Source organism: Amblyomma maculatum, chromosome 6, assembly GCF_055883805.1.
Source record: "Amblyomma maculatum isolate TAMU_Amacu chromosome 6, ASM5588380v1, whole genome shotgun sequence".
Taxonomy (NCBI): domain Eukaryota; kingdom Metazoa; phylum Arthropoda; class Arachnida; order Ixodida; family Ixodidae; genus Amblyomma; species Amblyomma maculatum.
The window spans coordinates 111,438,387-111,455,328 of record NC_139349.1 but is presented as its reverse complement, the minus strand read 5'-3'; the positions used below and the strand labels follow the sequence as shown (position 1 = coordinate 111,455,328).

The window sequence follows — 16,942 nt, the reverse complement described above, 5'->3', positions numbered from 1 at the left end:
TAGTGTTTCGGAGCTCTTTGGAAACGCAATATGGATAGAACTCAGCTGCTCTTCATGAATTTAATGACATCTCTGGTCACTGTCTAAGATGGGCTGTGTGCCTTTGGGGAATTAGAGGTCAGGGCTATTAGGATTTTGCCATCACCATCACTGGCTGAGTTAAGTCCAGGGCAGAACTAAGATCTCTGCCATTGACCTCGCACAACCCATGTCAGGCAGCAGCCATGGTCACTGTATCCAAGAAATATTCTAAACCTCATATTTGTTTCCAATGCAATTCTTTGCTGCCTTCGGCTAAACTTTTCCACCCTTGGTCACCACTCTGACAGCCTAGTTGGCCATCCGCTTTGTATTCTGTACATCTCCAAGTCCTTTTCTCCTTCCTAACGTTATCATGCCACCAGCTTGTTTCTATTCAGTCTTAACCATGCTTATCTCTTACTGTCCTTCATCGTTACTCCTGTCCTGCGATGATGATCTGTGGCACGTTCGTGTGTGGCATTGCAGTGCATTATTACAAACTGAAATGACTTGACCACCTCCTCTCCTGGTCTTGGTGGTGGCCTTGGGTGCAGAATGCTACCAAGGCAGCTGGCGAGCCCAGCCCCCAGGTGCAGCTTGCGATTGGCCACCAGGAGCGCTGGAGCTCTATCAAGCACAGCACCAACGACCCTGTCTGGGAGGAGATCTTCTACCTGCTGCTCAGCAACCCTGAGGTCCAGGAGATGGAGGTCAAGGTAAGCCATAGCTTTGGAGCTCTGTGCATCATCTCCTCCACTTTGACGTGCCTGATGGCCTTGAATGTAGCCTTGCCATGTGGAAGTTTTTATATGAAGCATATACGGCTCTTTCGGTCGTAAGGCTGTCAAAAGTGCTCAGAATGCGGCAGTAAAAATGGAGATTTGTAGTTGATCAATACTTGCTAGGCAGTGGAGGGGAAGTGTAATGGGCAATTGATAGTTAATACTAAAGCCATAATTGAATAATAATTGTTTATAATTAAAAACTAAATAATGAAAAAATTGAATACAAAGTAAAATATAGAAGTAATAAAAAATGGTTAATATTTAAAATAACAGAAACAAGAAGTGCTGAATTATTGTATTATATATATAGTCTGTCGTAGCTAAAAAAAATAGGAGAAGCAAACAAATGCGCACTATCGCTTCTAAGGCGAAGCTTAAATGTCCTCCTAATCTTTTTTTCACTAATTTTATTTAGTTCCATTCGTGACACTAGCCGTTGATTGGAAGATGCTTGGTCAATGTGCTTGTGTTGTTATTGTACTCACCAAAAAGCAATCTTGGAGCCAAACAAGGCCAGGAGAAAGGAAGCTGGGAGAGGTTGGGTGCCCTCACGGGCTCACATTTGTGTGACCATCCCTTGTGCTTAGCCTTGCGCCTCGCATTAACTATCCCAAATCAAACTGAAAGAGAGTTCTTGGGAAAGGATTGTTTTTGTTTGCTGTCATTTAGCGTCCATGCATGCAGCAGAGCATAATTCACTGAAAGAGGGGCAGGGGGCTGTTGGGACCCAGCACGGACATTCTGCATGGGCTGTGCATTTTTTGTGTATGTAATCATTATTGCATCGTCACCTTCATTGCCATTTGTACAGCCACCTTTCGGTCTTCCTCACAGGTGCTTGACAACAAGTTTGGGCAGGTGTTGGGCCACTTGAGCTTCCGACTGTCGCGCCTCCTGAAAGAAGAAGGGCTCAAAGTTGACGAGCCCCTCATCCTGCTGGGCACAGGGCACCAGGCAAAGCTGCTCATGACCTTGCAGCTGCGCATCCTTGTCAGCAACAAGCGCAGGTACCTCAGGCTGCTGCAGCATGCATTCATTCCATTAACCCTGAGCCAGTGCGAACGATGGCTGCTGCTCGTGCTGCTGCATACAAAGTATGGCTCCAGAGCACCTTTATCCCCCCCCCTACTAAATCCTGCACCAGTGTTCGCAGCTTCTGCTGTGCTCGAATGGCTTCTGTTGCTTCTTCAAAAGTAACACATTGCCAGTAGCCAGTTTACTCGGGCGAAAAAATAAAAAAAGTGTGTTCATCCTTTGAAAAGAATGTAGAAAGGTGCAGAGTGGTGACATATGATCGGACGAACATGAGGAGCATCAGAACCTCTGTGCTGCCTTCCAGCACGCCAGCAGAGCCAGTAGAAGAGGGAGAAGATGAGAGGCAAAGAAACGGCAGCGTCAACAAAAGGTATTTCTGTGCCCCTTTAAAGAAAGCAGCTGCTGGGTTTCGTGACGCTCTTTTGTAGTAGTTTTATTGCCACATACAATTTGATTATTTTAATACAATGCCATTTAGAAGCCTCATTGGATAAATATGTGGAGATGATCACATAATTTCCAAGATCGAAAATAACATCACAAGACCAGAAGTGGCGGCTCTACGCTCTTGTGTACCTTCACTGCGTCCACTACTAGACACCTTGGGGAAAACATCTAACCACCAGCTAGGTGACCCAAAGAGATGTCTGGTTTTGTGTAGTCCGACATGTAGGGTTCTATAAGTACGATCCCATAAAAGAATGACATGCCAATTCATGTAAGGGCATCAACAGCTTGTAACGCTATTGTGTCGCCAGCGCATAAAGTGATTAGGGGTGCCTGCAATGTTTCTGATTGACCGGCAAGATATCTTAGCAATAAATTTGTTAATTGTTAGGGTGAGGACATTAGGCTGTTTGGCACTAAATCTAAAAACTGAAGCTGCATTCAGGGTGTGTTTTGTAGAATGATGTGTGCTCACATTTTTATAGTATGAGATTGCAAAAATAAATTGCACGAAGTCGTGGAGTGATCCCACTGTGTGACATCACTGACAAATAATATCACCTGTTTGATAAGTGTGAGTGGCAGTGCCCGAAATTTAGCCTGTTGCATTAATCGTCTTGTGTTTGTATCATGTGTTTCCAGTTCTCATCATTAGCTACCAAGTAAGCCATTGTAAAGTGTAGCTATATAATACCTAATAGAAGTCAGTTGTTTGTTTCATGTTACAATTTTCATGTGACTTCTCATGCCTCATGTAGTGTTAAGTCAGGTCATCCAAAGTGCTGTAGCAAAGACAATGTGAAAAAAAAATTAAACTCTAGGTTGGCTGTATAGTAGACGGGATGACATGATTGATGGTTGCTTTTTTGTTGACCACTAGTTAACATGATGACATATTCTGTGGGCAACTGCCTGCTGCACTTGACTGGTGCAGAATTTTAAACTGCTGTTTATTGTCTCGAACAAGTGAGACATTGATGGCATCAATGATCCTTGATGTCGCGTATAATGTGCAATGTAGCTCGGTGCATACATTATGTGACGTAGCAAATGATTTGAAAGCATCCCATGCTGGTGTTTTAAATTGACCATAAATATTTGATTAGCCATGCAGTTTACTGGAAAAGGCTGCTGACAGTGGTTTGATGTGGAGAGGGAAGGTTGTGCCGTTGAATGTGGCGAAATGCAGTAGTTGACTGTGATATATACTGAGCAAATTGATGCTATGTTTGGTGTAACAGGACATCCACCTCGGAGCCAATGACCTGGCCAAACCGTGGCAGCGTGCGAATTCCAGAGCGCGAGAATGCTGCTCTGTCAGACAGGCCATCTGGCGACGAACGGACCAGTCCCCAGTCTCCACGCAAGGTGATAGCTGCTTGCTCTTTTCAGCCAGTGGAGCTGATGCATACTCTGCGCAGATATTCTCTCTATGCCTTTTTCTTTTATCATCAAATAATGGCAGTTTCCCGTTCAGACTTCCAAGCAACCTTCAGCATGGCTTTCGTCATTGATTCAGTGCCATCACACAATTGGCTGAATTTTTATATCTCCCACTTCCATTCTCTTGATTGGGGTTAATGGTTGGACTTTAGATTCATCGCCTTATTGAAGGCATTTGTCTGTGTCCCTGACTGAAAACTCTTGTAAAAGTTTAACTTATGTAGAAGCCTCGCTCTTGTTTGCTCATTGTCTTGTGTTCTTTCCCATTGGTCACTGTAAGTATATTTAAGTTTAACGGAATCATCAGTCATTCCACAGGATTTGGTTCTGGATCTAATTATAAGCAGAGGTCTACTGCTTCATGTAGTTACAGTCATATGCATGCATGGTGACGATTTTGCACTTTGTGGTACAGTTGAATTAACTCTGGGTAAGAACAAGTCTTCCTCAAACTTCGTAACGAATGTGCTACATGCCAAATGAACATTAATTTCTCCCAAACTTGTCACATCATTCTCCAGGAATGCTTTTAATTTCTTGTTAACATATTCATTCAAAGTATGTTACCTAAGAAAGAATTTTCACAATCTGCGATGTGTAGCGCTTATGTTTTTTTTTTTTTTTCATTTGCTTATGCTTTGTAGTATTTCGTATGGTGTTAATTAGTATGATTGTGCTTTGTATTTTTTTATCCCCTCATGCCGTAATCTGATCTGGGGCTGTAGTACGTGAAAAGATAAAGTACTAAACAGACATGCTTTGACTGAAGTAACTGTTGCATATTTTTTCTTAGAGCAATTTACATCTCATGGTCAATAGTTGCTGGGCTCTGACAGCACACCAGCATTTTGGATATGGTCTACTATGAAGCTGATGCCATTTAAAATGGAGAAAGTGCTGCACACCATTACCACTTTATTTTTTATATTTTGCTTTTGCTCTGGAACTGAGCACTACCCTAGATTACATAAATACTATGCTCCAGAGAGGCAGCAGGTGTGAACAGTGGTGCCATTTAAATTAGAAAGCCGCAGAATTACTAGTATAAGTGCATTGTCCATGGTGCGAGGGCTTCTTCAGTTATGACCGACGATTGCAATTTGTACTGTTTTATATCCTCCAGTAATCACTGTTTAAAACAACCCTTGGCCCAGAGTTTTATGAGAACGGGAATGATGGAACTGATGGTTCCCTGAGTGAGAAAATGTGTAAAGAATGTTCGAGTTGTGCATGGCTACATAGACAAGCACGGCCGCTTCCTGCATGGTGCAGCCACAACCGCAACAGGTGCCATCACTGGATGAGGTGGTACACTCGACGGTGACACCCATCTTGGACAGCATGGCCATGGGAGAGAAACCACTTGAAGCTGGCCACAGAGACCCCCAGAGGTCAGCACAACTTTTCGTTTATACTGTACAGCCAAACTTTGAGGCTTGGCAATTATCTTCATTGTATACACGGTTGATTGTATTGATCTTGTTTGATGCCTTCTCATCACATGTTTAGTCATAATCAGCTTATTTGGCTCGTTGATCTGCAAGCAGTAATGTTCTCTGAAGTAAAATACATTAGTAAAGTTATGTGTGATCAAGCTTCGACTTACAATGATGGTATGCCATACTTGATGCCTTCTATGGCCTGAATGACCTCAGTGATGCCCTTTTGCTTCCTACTGTCAGTCTTCATCTGTGTTTCCCTCATATGACAGATAGACGCTTTTTTTCTTTTTATCACCTGATAGGCTGCGTAAAAAGCATACCTACTTAATCGTAAGAAAGCAAAACGCCAATCTCCTGTTCATAACAGCTGTCAGAAATTTCCAAGAAATATTTACAACTAACACTCAGGGGCATGTTTAATTGGCAGATCTGGCCTGGTTCAGTCCGCTTCTGCAGTGCGCAATGTCTTCTGTGCTTCTACATTTTGTATGCTTTGAGTATAGATTGCATTTCTTTTTCTGTGTTATGATTTAAAGGTCAGAGAGTTGCCATTAAGCGGGCGTGTCAGTCAATGAGAAAATTATTGTCAGACTTGCTCAAATCCATTCTGACTCAATCCTTTTTCACAGGGAGGTGTTGGGAGACCCGGGTGCTGGCAAGATACAACTGACGCTTCGTTACAGTGCTCAAAGGAGCCGCATGATGGTAGTTGTGCACAGAGCAGTGTAAGTGCATTTCCTGCCAATCTGCATAACACTTGCATTTGTACGCTGCTGTTTCCTCTACTGTGGGGTTAAAATGAGTAGGTTAGGCCAAACATAGCTCATGCCTTGTTGTAATATAACAACAGTAGTCAAAAGATACATTATTTCGGCGGCCCTCAAAATGCTACTGAGAAAATGAAGCTGAGCTTGGCAGCAGTAGCAGCAGTGGTAAGATGCCCAACTACTGTGCCGGAGTACCCGGGCAGGGTGTCTAGCAACTGGGGAAACCGGGAATTATCAGAGAAATTTATTGTACCGGGAAAAATCAGGAAAATGTCAGGGAAACCATCAAAAGTTTCGCCAAGTCAGGGAAAATGGCACGATATATTCTGCGGTGCATTTTCATTTTAAGCTGGCGCACAGCAAGTATGGTATTCATGCAGACTTTTTTTGTGTGTATGTGTGGGCTGAGCGCGCGGCCGCGCCGCAAGGCGAGGCACGATATATTACTTTGACGCCAGCGCATGGCTGAGCTGTCACAGTAGAAAAACCAGTATGCACGTGAGTTGGGTACTGAATAAAATATGCGGAAGCACTACGTGAAAGTAGTACGCGACAAAAAGCAGGAATAATCGCGCCGGCAGCGGCTAGCAGCGTGAAAGCGACCGACGAGCTGAGCTACAGCTGAGGTCCTTTGTGACACTCCAGCGGTTGACCACTCAAGTCTTCACGATCTCGCCACAGGTTCCGCGCTTCGTGTGCACGATAAAATTGCTTAACACTTTCGTGTCCACAATCACAAACTCGGTACCGGCATCGCATTCCGCGCTAACGCCGAGGTGAAACTTGCATTGGATCGTGGACTTAACCTGACAGAACGGACTTCTGCCATAGAGTAGTACGCGGCGGCGGCTTCAACTGGCAGTTCCTGGCCCTACGGGACTGGGACGGTAGGTCAACGCCGCTTGCGGCGGGGGCTAGCCAGCCACCGAATTCTTATCTGTTGTAGGCCGTCATTGCATCCGCCACCGCTTAGGTGGTGAACGACGGCTGTTGTTGCGGCGCGTATTTTTCTCCCTCTTCTTTTCCTTTCTTCTCTATTTTCTCTTCTGTCCGCACAAGGCAGTGGAGGTGGCTCAGCTACAGAGCCAGTAGCAGGCGCATGGATTTTCTTTTCCTTCTTTCTACAGCCACAACAACAACAACTCAGTGTACCGTGATCTGGGATGCAATTCGCGCTGTAATTTGGACCCGCGGTGTCGTTATCGGGCAGTGTGGTTGATGTTTTTTGCACATCTAACAAGTCTGTCGGCTGTAACTCAGGTCCTGACGGCACACTTGTGACCGGCGTCTTCTCGTTTTTGTTCCACGCCCGTTTCTTACGGCTTACAAAGGTTCATTGCGTGCACTGTTGCAATCTACTATTTTCGCGCATCTCGATCGCAAAGAAAAACTCTGCACAAAGCTGTGCATCGCGAAACACGAGCGCAAATGGAAACGTGCATGAAGCAGTGGCCAAGGCGGCGAACGCAAGACAGCAAGAAAAACAAATGACGCGCCAATCATGCCAGCCAATGGGAGACGCGTGAGAGCTAATCAGAGACCATAGCGCAAATTGCGCACAAAGAAAAGTTTTAAACCAAGCCCAAGATGGCGGTGATCTGCCGGCTGCAACTCCCACGGCGCGGGGGAATTTTGACCAAAATTCCTCTTTCCGGGGGCATTTCGTGGCTGCCATGACGTTTTGAAAGCTGATTTTATCGCATTTCTTGACCGAATTCAGCTTTGATAATTCGAATACAGGTGCTCAAAAGGGTAAATGTTCAGTGTTTTTTTCGAAATCGATTTTTGAACATTTTCGACCGAACTCTACGGCTGTTATTTTTAAGAATTTTCTCTACTGCAAGTCTTCAACTAATTTTATTTTCCTGCTCATTGTGTGTTTATCAACAATCTGAAAGTTTGCAACTTAGATGCAGTTTTTTTTAATGGCCGCGCGGCTACTATTATACACATAGGCACGGCCGGTCTCAGCGCGCTCTCCCTCGAGTCTGGCCGAGGCGCCCTATATACACCCTAATTTTGACCAATCAAAACTGCCGTTTTTTGATACATGGGGCCTATAGGAAATTTCGCAACTGTTAGTATCAAAGAGCTCTGCTGAGGCTGCCATCAGTGCGCTTTTAATTTTCAGTAAACTTGCGATGTTTTTACTTGCCATTAAAACTAATAACAGCCTTTCACTATTGTAAATTCGAGAATATGATGAATAAATAGCTTCTTATTGGGAATTATTCGTCTATGCTCATTATCATCAGCAGCTACATTTTTGAGCCTCTTCACTCGTCAGGGAATTTGACTTGAAATAATCAGGGAAAACCTGGAAAAGTCGGGGATTTTGGAAATAGTAGTCTGCTAGACACCTTGCCGGGTGCGATCCCGACTGCCGGCGGCTGTGTTTCGATGAAGGCGAAATGAAGTGGCTTCTGTGTGCTGTGCGATGTCAGTGCACTTTAAAGATCCCCAGGTGGTCGAAAATAATCCGGAGCCCTCCACTATCGCACCCCTTTCTCTCTTTTCACTTTCAATCCCACCTTCCTCCCTTCCCTTACGGTGTGCTTCAGATGTCCACAGAACAAGTGTGACAGATATTGCACCTTTCGTCTCCTGTGAACCAATTATTATTATTATTGACAGCAGAATACTAATACATGCATACTACTGTCAAATGGATCAGACTGCTTGCCTTTCTCCTTTCTCTAGCATATTCAGTTAAAGTGACAGGGAACTTTTAAGACACGGTGCCCAGAGCACTTGTAACAATCGCAGATATCACAGAAACTGGCTAACATTCCTAATACCGTTCCAGAAAATTCTGGCAGCTTTTCACTTAGCGAAGCTACTGATAATGCTATATGCCACCTGCATTAACAAAAGAACCTTTGGGCCCTGCCACTATGATTCAGAGGTCAGGATGATGAACTCCTGAGCTTGGAAATCCGGCCTTGAGGTGATATGCAGAGTGTTTGTGTAGTGTGCGATGGTGGTGCATGTTAAAGAACCCCAGGTGATCAAAATTATCCAGAGCCCTCCACTATGGTGTCTCTCATACCCTGAGTCATTTTGGGATTTTTATAAGTTTATGTTAAAGCCGTGGAGTGAAAGTATATGGCATGGGGAACCATCGGTCGGCACTGCTGAGGCAGACAGCCACGTAACCTTGCATAAAAAGAAAAGAAAAGGTGTTGAGTGATGCATTGACTACTCCAGCCGAACTGTGCCACCATTGTTGTGTCACGAGCCAAAGAGAATATGTCAGAAGAAGAGCCACAAGGGGCTCTACGCTGCTCGTTCGTGGCTCTTCTTTCTCTTCTTGTGAGAAAAATAAAGTATGCTTTGTAATTGCACAGACATTACAAAAATCTCTCAAATTCTTTGCTTCAAGAACGCTTAAACAGCTGCGCTCAAAATTTGCGTCAGAGAGTATCGTAATAGTCATTAGAATTTTTCTGGCTGCTAGATTTCAGCAGCAAACAAATGGCCCCCAGTTACTCGTGACACCGTCACGTTACATCACAAGGCAGAGTCCCCAGTCCTGTATATTGTTGTTCCGAAGCCATGGTGGATTCCCACTCATTGACTAAGGCAAAAGCACTGTCAAAAGAAAGGCCGAGAAGAATGCCCCTTTCTGAGCATACTGCTTGTCACTGTTATCATGTGCTATTTTTAAGGCCTCGCTCTCTTCAAAAAATTGGTTGGCAGGTTTTGTGACATCACGGGACAACATGACATGGCCAGTTTGGCTTCTGCCAGCTCGGGCTACTCCTGCGAGGTGGGAGTCAAGCCCAGGACCCTTGGATCCCAAGTCACACTGCCCTTAGATCATGCAGGGAACGCTCGTACGCCTTGTTTTAAAACAGTGGTTTTTATGTATATCTGGTGGTCGTACACACAATATGGTAACTTGCCACTGTATGCTAAATAGTATGTGTGAGATGACAGAGGCACAGATTAAGGCATTAGTGAATAAGCGAGTAGCAAAAATGTATGTACGCAAACTAGGACCCTCAGTAGCTATTAACACTCTCGCGTCGCACCCTTAAAAGCAGCGCTTAAATGTTCCTGTAATTTATTTCCTTTTTTTATTTTTAACATTATTTTTCTTTGCGTGTTGTGTATGACTAGACCAAAATAGAGCTATGTTTTTGGAAAGCTGATATCCCATACCATTTTAGGAATTTGGTGCACAAAGAAGGTGAAGACCTGCCCGACCCGTATGTCAAACTACAGCTGCTGCCCGACCGATCTAAGGAAAACAAGCGCAAAACGCAGGTCTGCAGGAACACATGCAACCCTGTCTTTGATGAAACGTAAGCACCCTGCCTACCCTTGTCATTGACAATCTCTATCTGACTGTGCGAGTCACTGTCAGCATAGTAGTGTCATTGAGTTGTGTGAGTAATCTTTAATAATCAATGGAGCTGGCACGAAGGCCTGTTCAAGGGAGAGGGGTACTAGTAGGGTCAGGGAAGTCACAATTTGGCATCAATGCCTGCCTCACGTGCAAACTCCTGTGGGTAGGGCCCGAGCGTCGTCGTTGCTCGGTGTTGTATAAGCACTAAATGTGGTGATGTGGCCTGGAAGGTGTGTTTTTCTGGTGTCGTGGTAACCAGGGCAGTCCCACAACATGTATTGCACCGTTGGGCGGGCGTCTATGTGGTGGTAAATGAGATTGAAGGTTCAATAACTTGATGCTCATTACTTCAGTGGAGTCTGTTTCTTCATTTGTTTTCAAACACATTTCCGGGCCCCTTTGAGTTTGTATTTGTATTATTGAGAATTGACTGTAGTGTGTGTTTAGTAATGCTGGACTTCAAGACTTGTACTGGTTTACAGTGCATGAAGGAAACAAGGTTTCTCATGTGTCCATTGTTTTCATTACCATAGCAACCATAGCACAGTTTCACAGACCTTTATGATGATACTGGTTTTCTTTGTACTAATTGGTTAACTGCTTTAGGTATATAAGTTTTAATGTGGTTCGCTACAACTCTACCTTAAAGAAATGTGGTTAATTGTATAATAGCATGGGAACCATTAGTGGCACTGATGATGGCTGTCTTGTACAAGCATTGGTAATTGACTTGCCAAGCTCCCAGGGTGTCGCAGATGTCTCTACACTGCATTTTTGCATCAATAGGCTTCAGTGGACTAAAGACCTGCTGCTTTTCTTTTAGGTAACTAAAAGCATAAAATATTCCAGCTTGAGGTAATGCAAGCTTACTGAATTTGCAACAGCCATGATGTCTATCACCGTTGTTGACAGTAAAGCTGAACCTGTTGCATGAAAGAGCCCTCTTAATGGCCGCTGTGGCCACATACTGTCCCTGTGGATTGCTGAATTTCGTTATTCCTCTTGATACAATTACCTGCCTCCATTAAAGCATGATTAATCCTAATGCACTGTTAGCTTAGTCCTTCCTAGTTCTTTTTGTATGGTTACTTCTTTTCTCCTTCATGCGCACACCAGAATGGAGTATGAAGCTGCACTGTCGGACCTTGAAGGCAGCATACTACAGGTGCTGGTCAACTCCAAAAGTGGCTCATCCATGTTTTCACGAGGCAAGACACTGGGACGCACTCAGGTCAGCTTGGCGAACTTGGACCTCACCAAGGCACTCACAGACTGGTATGTTGTACAGCTACCTTCTTGATCCCATCTCCTATCTCTCTGCTTCATGCATGCATCTGGAAGATGGTTAATTCGATGCAAAAGTTGGCTAAGTGCACAGTCAGTCTTTTTTGTCATCAACATTACATGAAATAATTTATGGGGAGGTTTGCATTTAGAAATGCCATATTTAATCGAATGTAGCTTTTCAAGATTTGTGTCTCTCAAAGTCTGCCTTCGCATTATAATCGAATACTGCTATTTGGTTGGCCTAAAGCAGCGCCGGAGTGCAGCCATATTGAATCTGTCACCACTCTGAGGTGCGAAAAGCACTGCATTCTTTTGGGGACATGAGCGCTTTACAGTTTTACTGCTTTTTAATGTGCTGAGAGGTATTCAGTCATAGGATCGCCCAAGCCAAGCATTGGAATTTCATACGCCATTGCTTTAATTGGCTAAGCTGTTCCATGACATCATTAAGATTAATGATATCATTAGCCATTGCCACAGCAACTTACACTCTCATAGCAACCACCTCCTAGATCGCTGCCTAAAAAATACCAGCATGTATCTGGCATGCAGTAGCTGGCAGGGGACAAGGCCAGGCACTGATTGGTTGGCAGGCTGTGGGACGTCACAATATTAGATTTCATGGTCAAGTGGAATGATCTGCCAGCTCAGGCAGCTCCTTCCTTATGGAAGGGTGAGATGAGAATCAAATACTGCTGGGCATCGTGTTGCTATTGCTTTGATTGGCTAAGCTGTTTCAGGGCGTCACAACCGTGTGGCCTCACATTGGTAATTCAAGCTATAAGGCTGGTATAGCTTGTCATGTAGCTGACTTATGACTGACCATAATGTGAACATTTACCATGACTTGACCTTTGATTTAACCTTTGGCTTTTATGCTTACTATATAAAATGGGGGAAGTTTGAATCCCTTGTGGCTTCATCAAAAAGCTGTGAAACATCATTACTAAACTTGGGGACGGACAGCAGCAAGCCACTCTGTCACCTGTTTTCAGCAAACTTGAGGCATTTCACTGACAAGTCTTTAATAATGCCTCAAACTCAATTTTATCTGAGTTAGCTGTGTGTATTACTGACTTTTATTTATTCATTTATTTTTTTTTCCAGGTATGAGTTGGAGCCGGACACATAAGCCAGCAGTGTCTAGGCTGTGAGTCTTCTGCCTCAGAATGTTGAAGGCAGGGATCCATCACAGGCTATGAGGCTTCCACAGATGAAAACCACATCTTCTTCACCGTGTGAATTTCAAATGCCTTTTCTTTTTTTTTTGCTTGTGCTAGCTTGACACAGGTGCTTATGAATAGAAATCTGCAGTGACTCCTTAGGGGTACGCTATTTGGTTATCACGTAGGTGAAGCTCAAACCTAGTAGCTTTTGAACTTGCCATGTGCTTTCATAGTAATTGTAAGTAAGATGAGAACTGTTGACTGTTACACTGAAGATACACAGAGTTGACCTGAGAAAGCTTTAATTGCAGCTTTGGATGTTATTATGTCTTTAGTACATTGAGTGGATATCAAGTGAGGCACAGCCTCTCTGCTGAGGATACCTCTCAAAAGTCTTTTACGAAGCTACAGAAGAGTTATGCTTCGTGAGATTTTACACTTTATTACTATAATTATATGAACATGTAAACTAGGGACGCACAAAATGTGTAAATGTTCCAGTGTGTATAAAGGCTTATTACAAAATGTATTTACTCTGATAGTAAGGAGTCCTGAGAGAGGCATACTGTGCAAGAATCACGTTGCTGAAAAGGCTGTTAATTGCAGAGCTACTTAGTTATGAGACGAACACTCTTAAAAAACGATCTTTAGCTTCTTCAGTCTCTTAAGATTGTAGATCTGTGTTTATAAAGTTCTAACTGCTGTACTTTTCTTTTTTGTACTTAATACCAGGCATGCTCTAAGTGCCGATATTTAATTAGGATACACATTAAGAAGCAACATAAAAAGGAGTATTTTGCCCTCCTTTTAGGACTGCATTCCAAAAACCTGGTATTATTTGCAGGCTGGCACTTAATTATACAGTTATGTGGTTCTGAAATCGTAACATGTCCTTCTTTGCAACTCGTATCGTTCTTACCAAAGGACTTTTTTTTCTTTAATTTTTTTTTCTTAGAGGATGTGTTGACTGTGTTAAATAGATTGTTAATCTGGCTGTGTGATTAGCAAGCTGCTATGAACCCGAATTGCTTATGCAGGTTAGCGAATAGCTTTTATGGATTTTTTTTTAGCTTGCGCATTTCAAGTGACCCCAGTGAAGAATTCTTTTCTAGGTGAACTTTTTACATGACTTTGAGATTTAGTCCTTTCACCATAATAAAGGCCACCCAAACCACCTTTTTCCTCGTGTGCTGTGCGCCTTCCCTTAAGGTAACTGCAAGAAAATAGATGATATAAATATAAAAAGTAAGAAAGAATGTGCCAATTGTTGCTTCTTGTAGACATATAATGCGCCATATATGCTGTTGTGCTTTATAAAAGCTCTTTGGCAGCAAAGTTTCAGAATGGGGCAGCAGCTTTGGTGAAAGGTGGTTCAGGGGCCCTCTTAATCAACTAGCCTGCATCGCACTGCACTGCATCGCAACCATTTATCAGGACTTGGTTCCTCACAGCGGTGATTTCTAAAATTTTTTGTTGTTGCTGTTTTGTTCTTACAATTGTTTTTTTTATCTCTGCGCTGAATGTGTCCGGTATGGTCATCTCACGCTATTCTGTTTCTTTGTCACTGCAGACTCTTGTCTGATTTATCAAAGGTTGTAATCATCTTAGATTCGACAAGCTATGGGAGAGAGGCAGAATAATGATTTACTCTGTGAAACACTTCATCTTTGTCAATGGCACCTGGTTTGTATTTTCTGTGGCAGCCAGGTTTTCTTTAATGGAGAATACTCCTGTACTACCTGCAGATTAAGGTCACAAGTTGAGCAAACCTGGACTAGGTTTGGTCATTGGAGTGGCTTATCAGTCAATGCTTGCCATGAAATGGCTGGATGCTTGTCCTGGCTGCATTGTTAGAGCTGAAATGGTGATCACTGCATTACACCAAATTTTTTCAGTTCTTTTATGCTTAATTATGATACCCTGCATTGTTTTATATGAATATCTTTTTTTTTTGTTGGAGTGAAACGGACAATGTCAGTCGTATTGCTCAAACACCATGTTGCCAGAGCGAGCAATACGTCAAAAATGGCTGATAACGTTGTTTGAATTAAGCAGTTTATAATGCTCTCAAAGTGCAGTTGCTCATTTAAAATATTGAAACTTTTCTGCCCTAACCAGAGGCATAAGTCGTCAGTGACAGTCATTATGAGCCGGCTGTACCCGATTCATTCTTGTGCTTTTTTTTTAAATTGGCCATCATGCACTACTGGCGCAGTGGCTACTCTTATTTTGCTTTACAATCTTTTCTGCTTTTTACCGATGTCGACTGCTGGCATTTTTTTCTAGTCATTCGTTTTATGACATTTTTGTTTTGTATGTGCTGTGCTCGTGTCTAACATGACGTGACTAAAACTGAAGGCACAAACTAAGGAGACGTTAAAGATAACGAATTGAATGGTGTTTGCTCTTGAGGCTAGCTCTATGCGAAGCCGACATGTGCAAAGAGAAAAAGCACTGCCTTCTTTTTTATAACTTTAAGGACGGTGTTGAATGGATGTACTTTCTACTTGATTCACTTTATTTCACACACTTTTGCACTTCTTGCAGTGTTAGATTCAGTATTCATACTATATTCATACCTCCGTAAGCAAAATTTGCAGTGGGTATTGTTCTGTTGTATATACATGCATAGCAGAGGTTTGTGGAGACTGAAAGAGAGAGATTTACTCTTAAGCTGAGAATTTAGTCAGGTAAATTTAGACATGATCAAGTGCTTAGTTTTTGCTAAAAGGAAGACAGAAACAAAAGGAGAAGTGAAAAACAATGCACTGAAGACAATGATTGGTGTATGCACAGAAAATGTAAGGTTGTCTTAGGTTCTTAAAGGGGCTTTGTGATCTAAATCAGGCATAGAATTTTACATTTTTTTCTTTGCGCAGCGTAGAACGTAGTAATGCATGGACTCCCAATCTGAGTCCAGGAATTGTTTTTTGTTTACTCAATTCTAGAAATGCTAGTTTTGGGTCAGTGGGGTTGAAACAGTACACCAATCTGGCAGGAGCTGTGGAGTGGCAAATGTCATTGATTGCTGAATTTTTTATTGGTTAGGAGTCAAACTTGCACTCCCCTTCCTTGCACCTCACAAATGGGAAATGTCTGTAAATTTTATATTATTTCTGCACAAAACCGGACGCAAAAGAAACAATGCAATTGAATGAGAGAGTACAAATGCTGCTACAGATGTTTGCAACTTTGCACATCGGGGAGGTGTGGCGGTACCCGATTTTGTCACTGCACAAGCGTAATTCAGTTTCTTTTCAGTCTTTTGATATGCTTGTACTTTTAAATAAGTAGAAAAGTTTTGTTTGTCTGTGCCATTTTCTGTGTTTTTATTGTAGGTGAGGAACCCTTTGAGACATGATGGTTAAAAGTAAAAGAAATGTATTTTTGAGCCCCTTTAAGTTCATACTCCATAAAACTAAGCATAACTCTATAAAACTATGGAGTTATGCTTTAGGTTTCCTTGCCATGATCAGTTTCAGGATACTTTGTACAGCATCTTTCTTTGTGCAGAAAAAGAAAGTGTTCACAAAGCTTGAAATCGTGCATATTGTTTCAGAAAAATTTCTCCATCCAGTGTCTGTTACATTAATTCCATTATCCTTCTGAGCTCGTGTTTTTATTTCCAGATGGCTAGGACAGAGTCATTGCCTACTGCATACCTCCCAAAGTTCCCTTTGTTTCCACAGTTTGTGCAGAACTCATCACTGAAACATGTTAAAGCTGCAGTTTTACTCAACTGTTTGACGCCGTGCAAATTAGTACACCGTCCTGGCCAAGTAGCCCAGAGTGTGTTCCCGTCATTGTTGGCACAGCAGTAGCACGCACAGGCTTCGTAGGCTGAAAATATTACCTCCATTCTTCCCTCGTGATCTTTGATGTCTGTTGCACTATATAGTATGTTATACTACTAGAGTAGGTGATTATTTACCCTAGACAGTTGTCGCTGTTATCTGTGGAACTGTGCTTGCACCTAACATTTTATCATGCCTTGGCTGTGCCTTTAGTTCTTGCTGGTGCGCCATACTCTTTGATATGATGCGGCCACTGCCACTACTTGCAGCACTTGTGCCATGCTTTTTATATGATGATGATGATAGTATGGCCCAAACCCTTTTCAATGGGTGATCACAGTGGGTTCTGGATCAGACCTATAAAAAAACGTTCCATACAGCGCCAGTGCGTTGTGCACAAGAAT

At 42.8% G+C, this 16,942-nt stretch overlaps 1 protein-coding gene across 4 annotated transcripts in view; it reads left to right on the top strand.

The window, feature by feature from the left end:
- The window catches only part of Esyt2 (extended synaptotagmin-like protein 2), a 38,197-nt gene extending 25,433 nt beyond the window's left edge, over nt 1–12,764 (top strand). For 2 of the 4 annotated variants that reach the window (XM_084607311.1, XM_084607312.1), the window contains 8 exons: nt 576–737; nt 1,641–1,813; nt 3,530–3,656; nt 5,004–5,122; nt 5,803–5,898; nt 10,113–10,247; nt 11,408–11,566; nt 12,686–12,764. In XM_084607311.1, coding sequence (XP_084463437.1) covers nt 576–737; nt 1,641–1,813; nt 3,530–3,656; nt 5,004–5,122; nt 5,803–5,898; nt 10,113–10,247; nt 11,408–11,566; nt 12,686–12,710 — 996 coding nt within the window. In that variant the 3' untranslated portion in view covers nt 12,711–12,764. Of the gene's footprint in view, nt 1–575; nt 738–1,640; nt 1,814–2,145; nt 2,212–3,529; nt 3,657–5,003; nt 5,123–5,802; nt 5,899–10,112; nt 10,248–11,407; nt 11,567–12,685 lie in introns of all 4 variants that reach the window. The other 2 variants (XM_084607310.1, XM_084607308.1) reach the window with 2 other exon arrangements.
- The last annotated feature ends 4,178 nt before the right edge of the window (nt 12,765–16,942 follow it).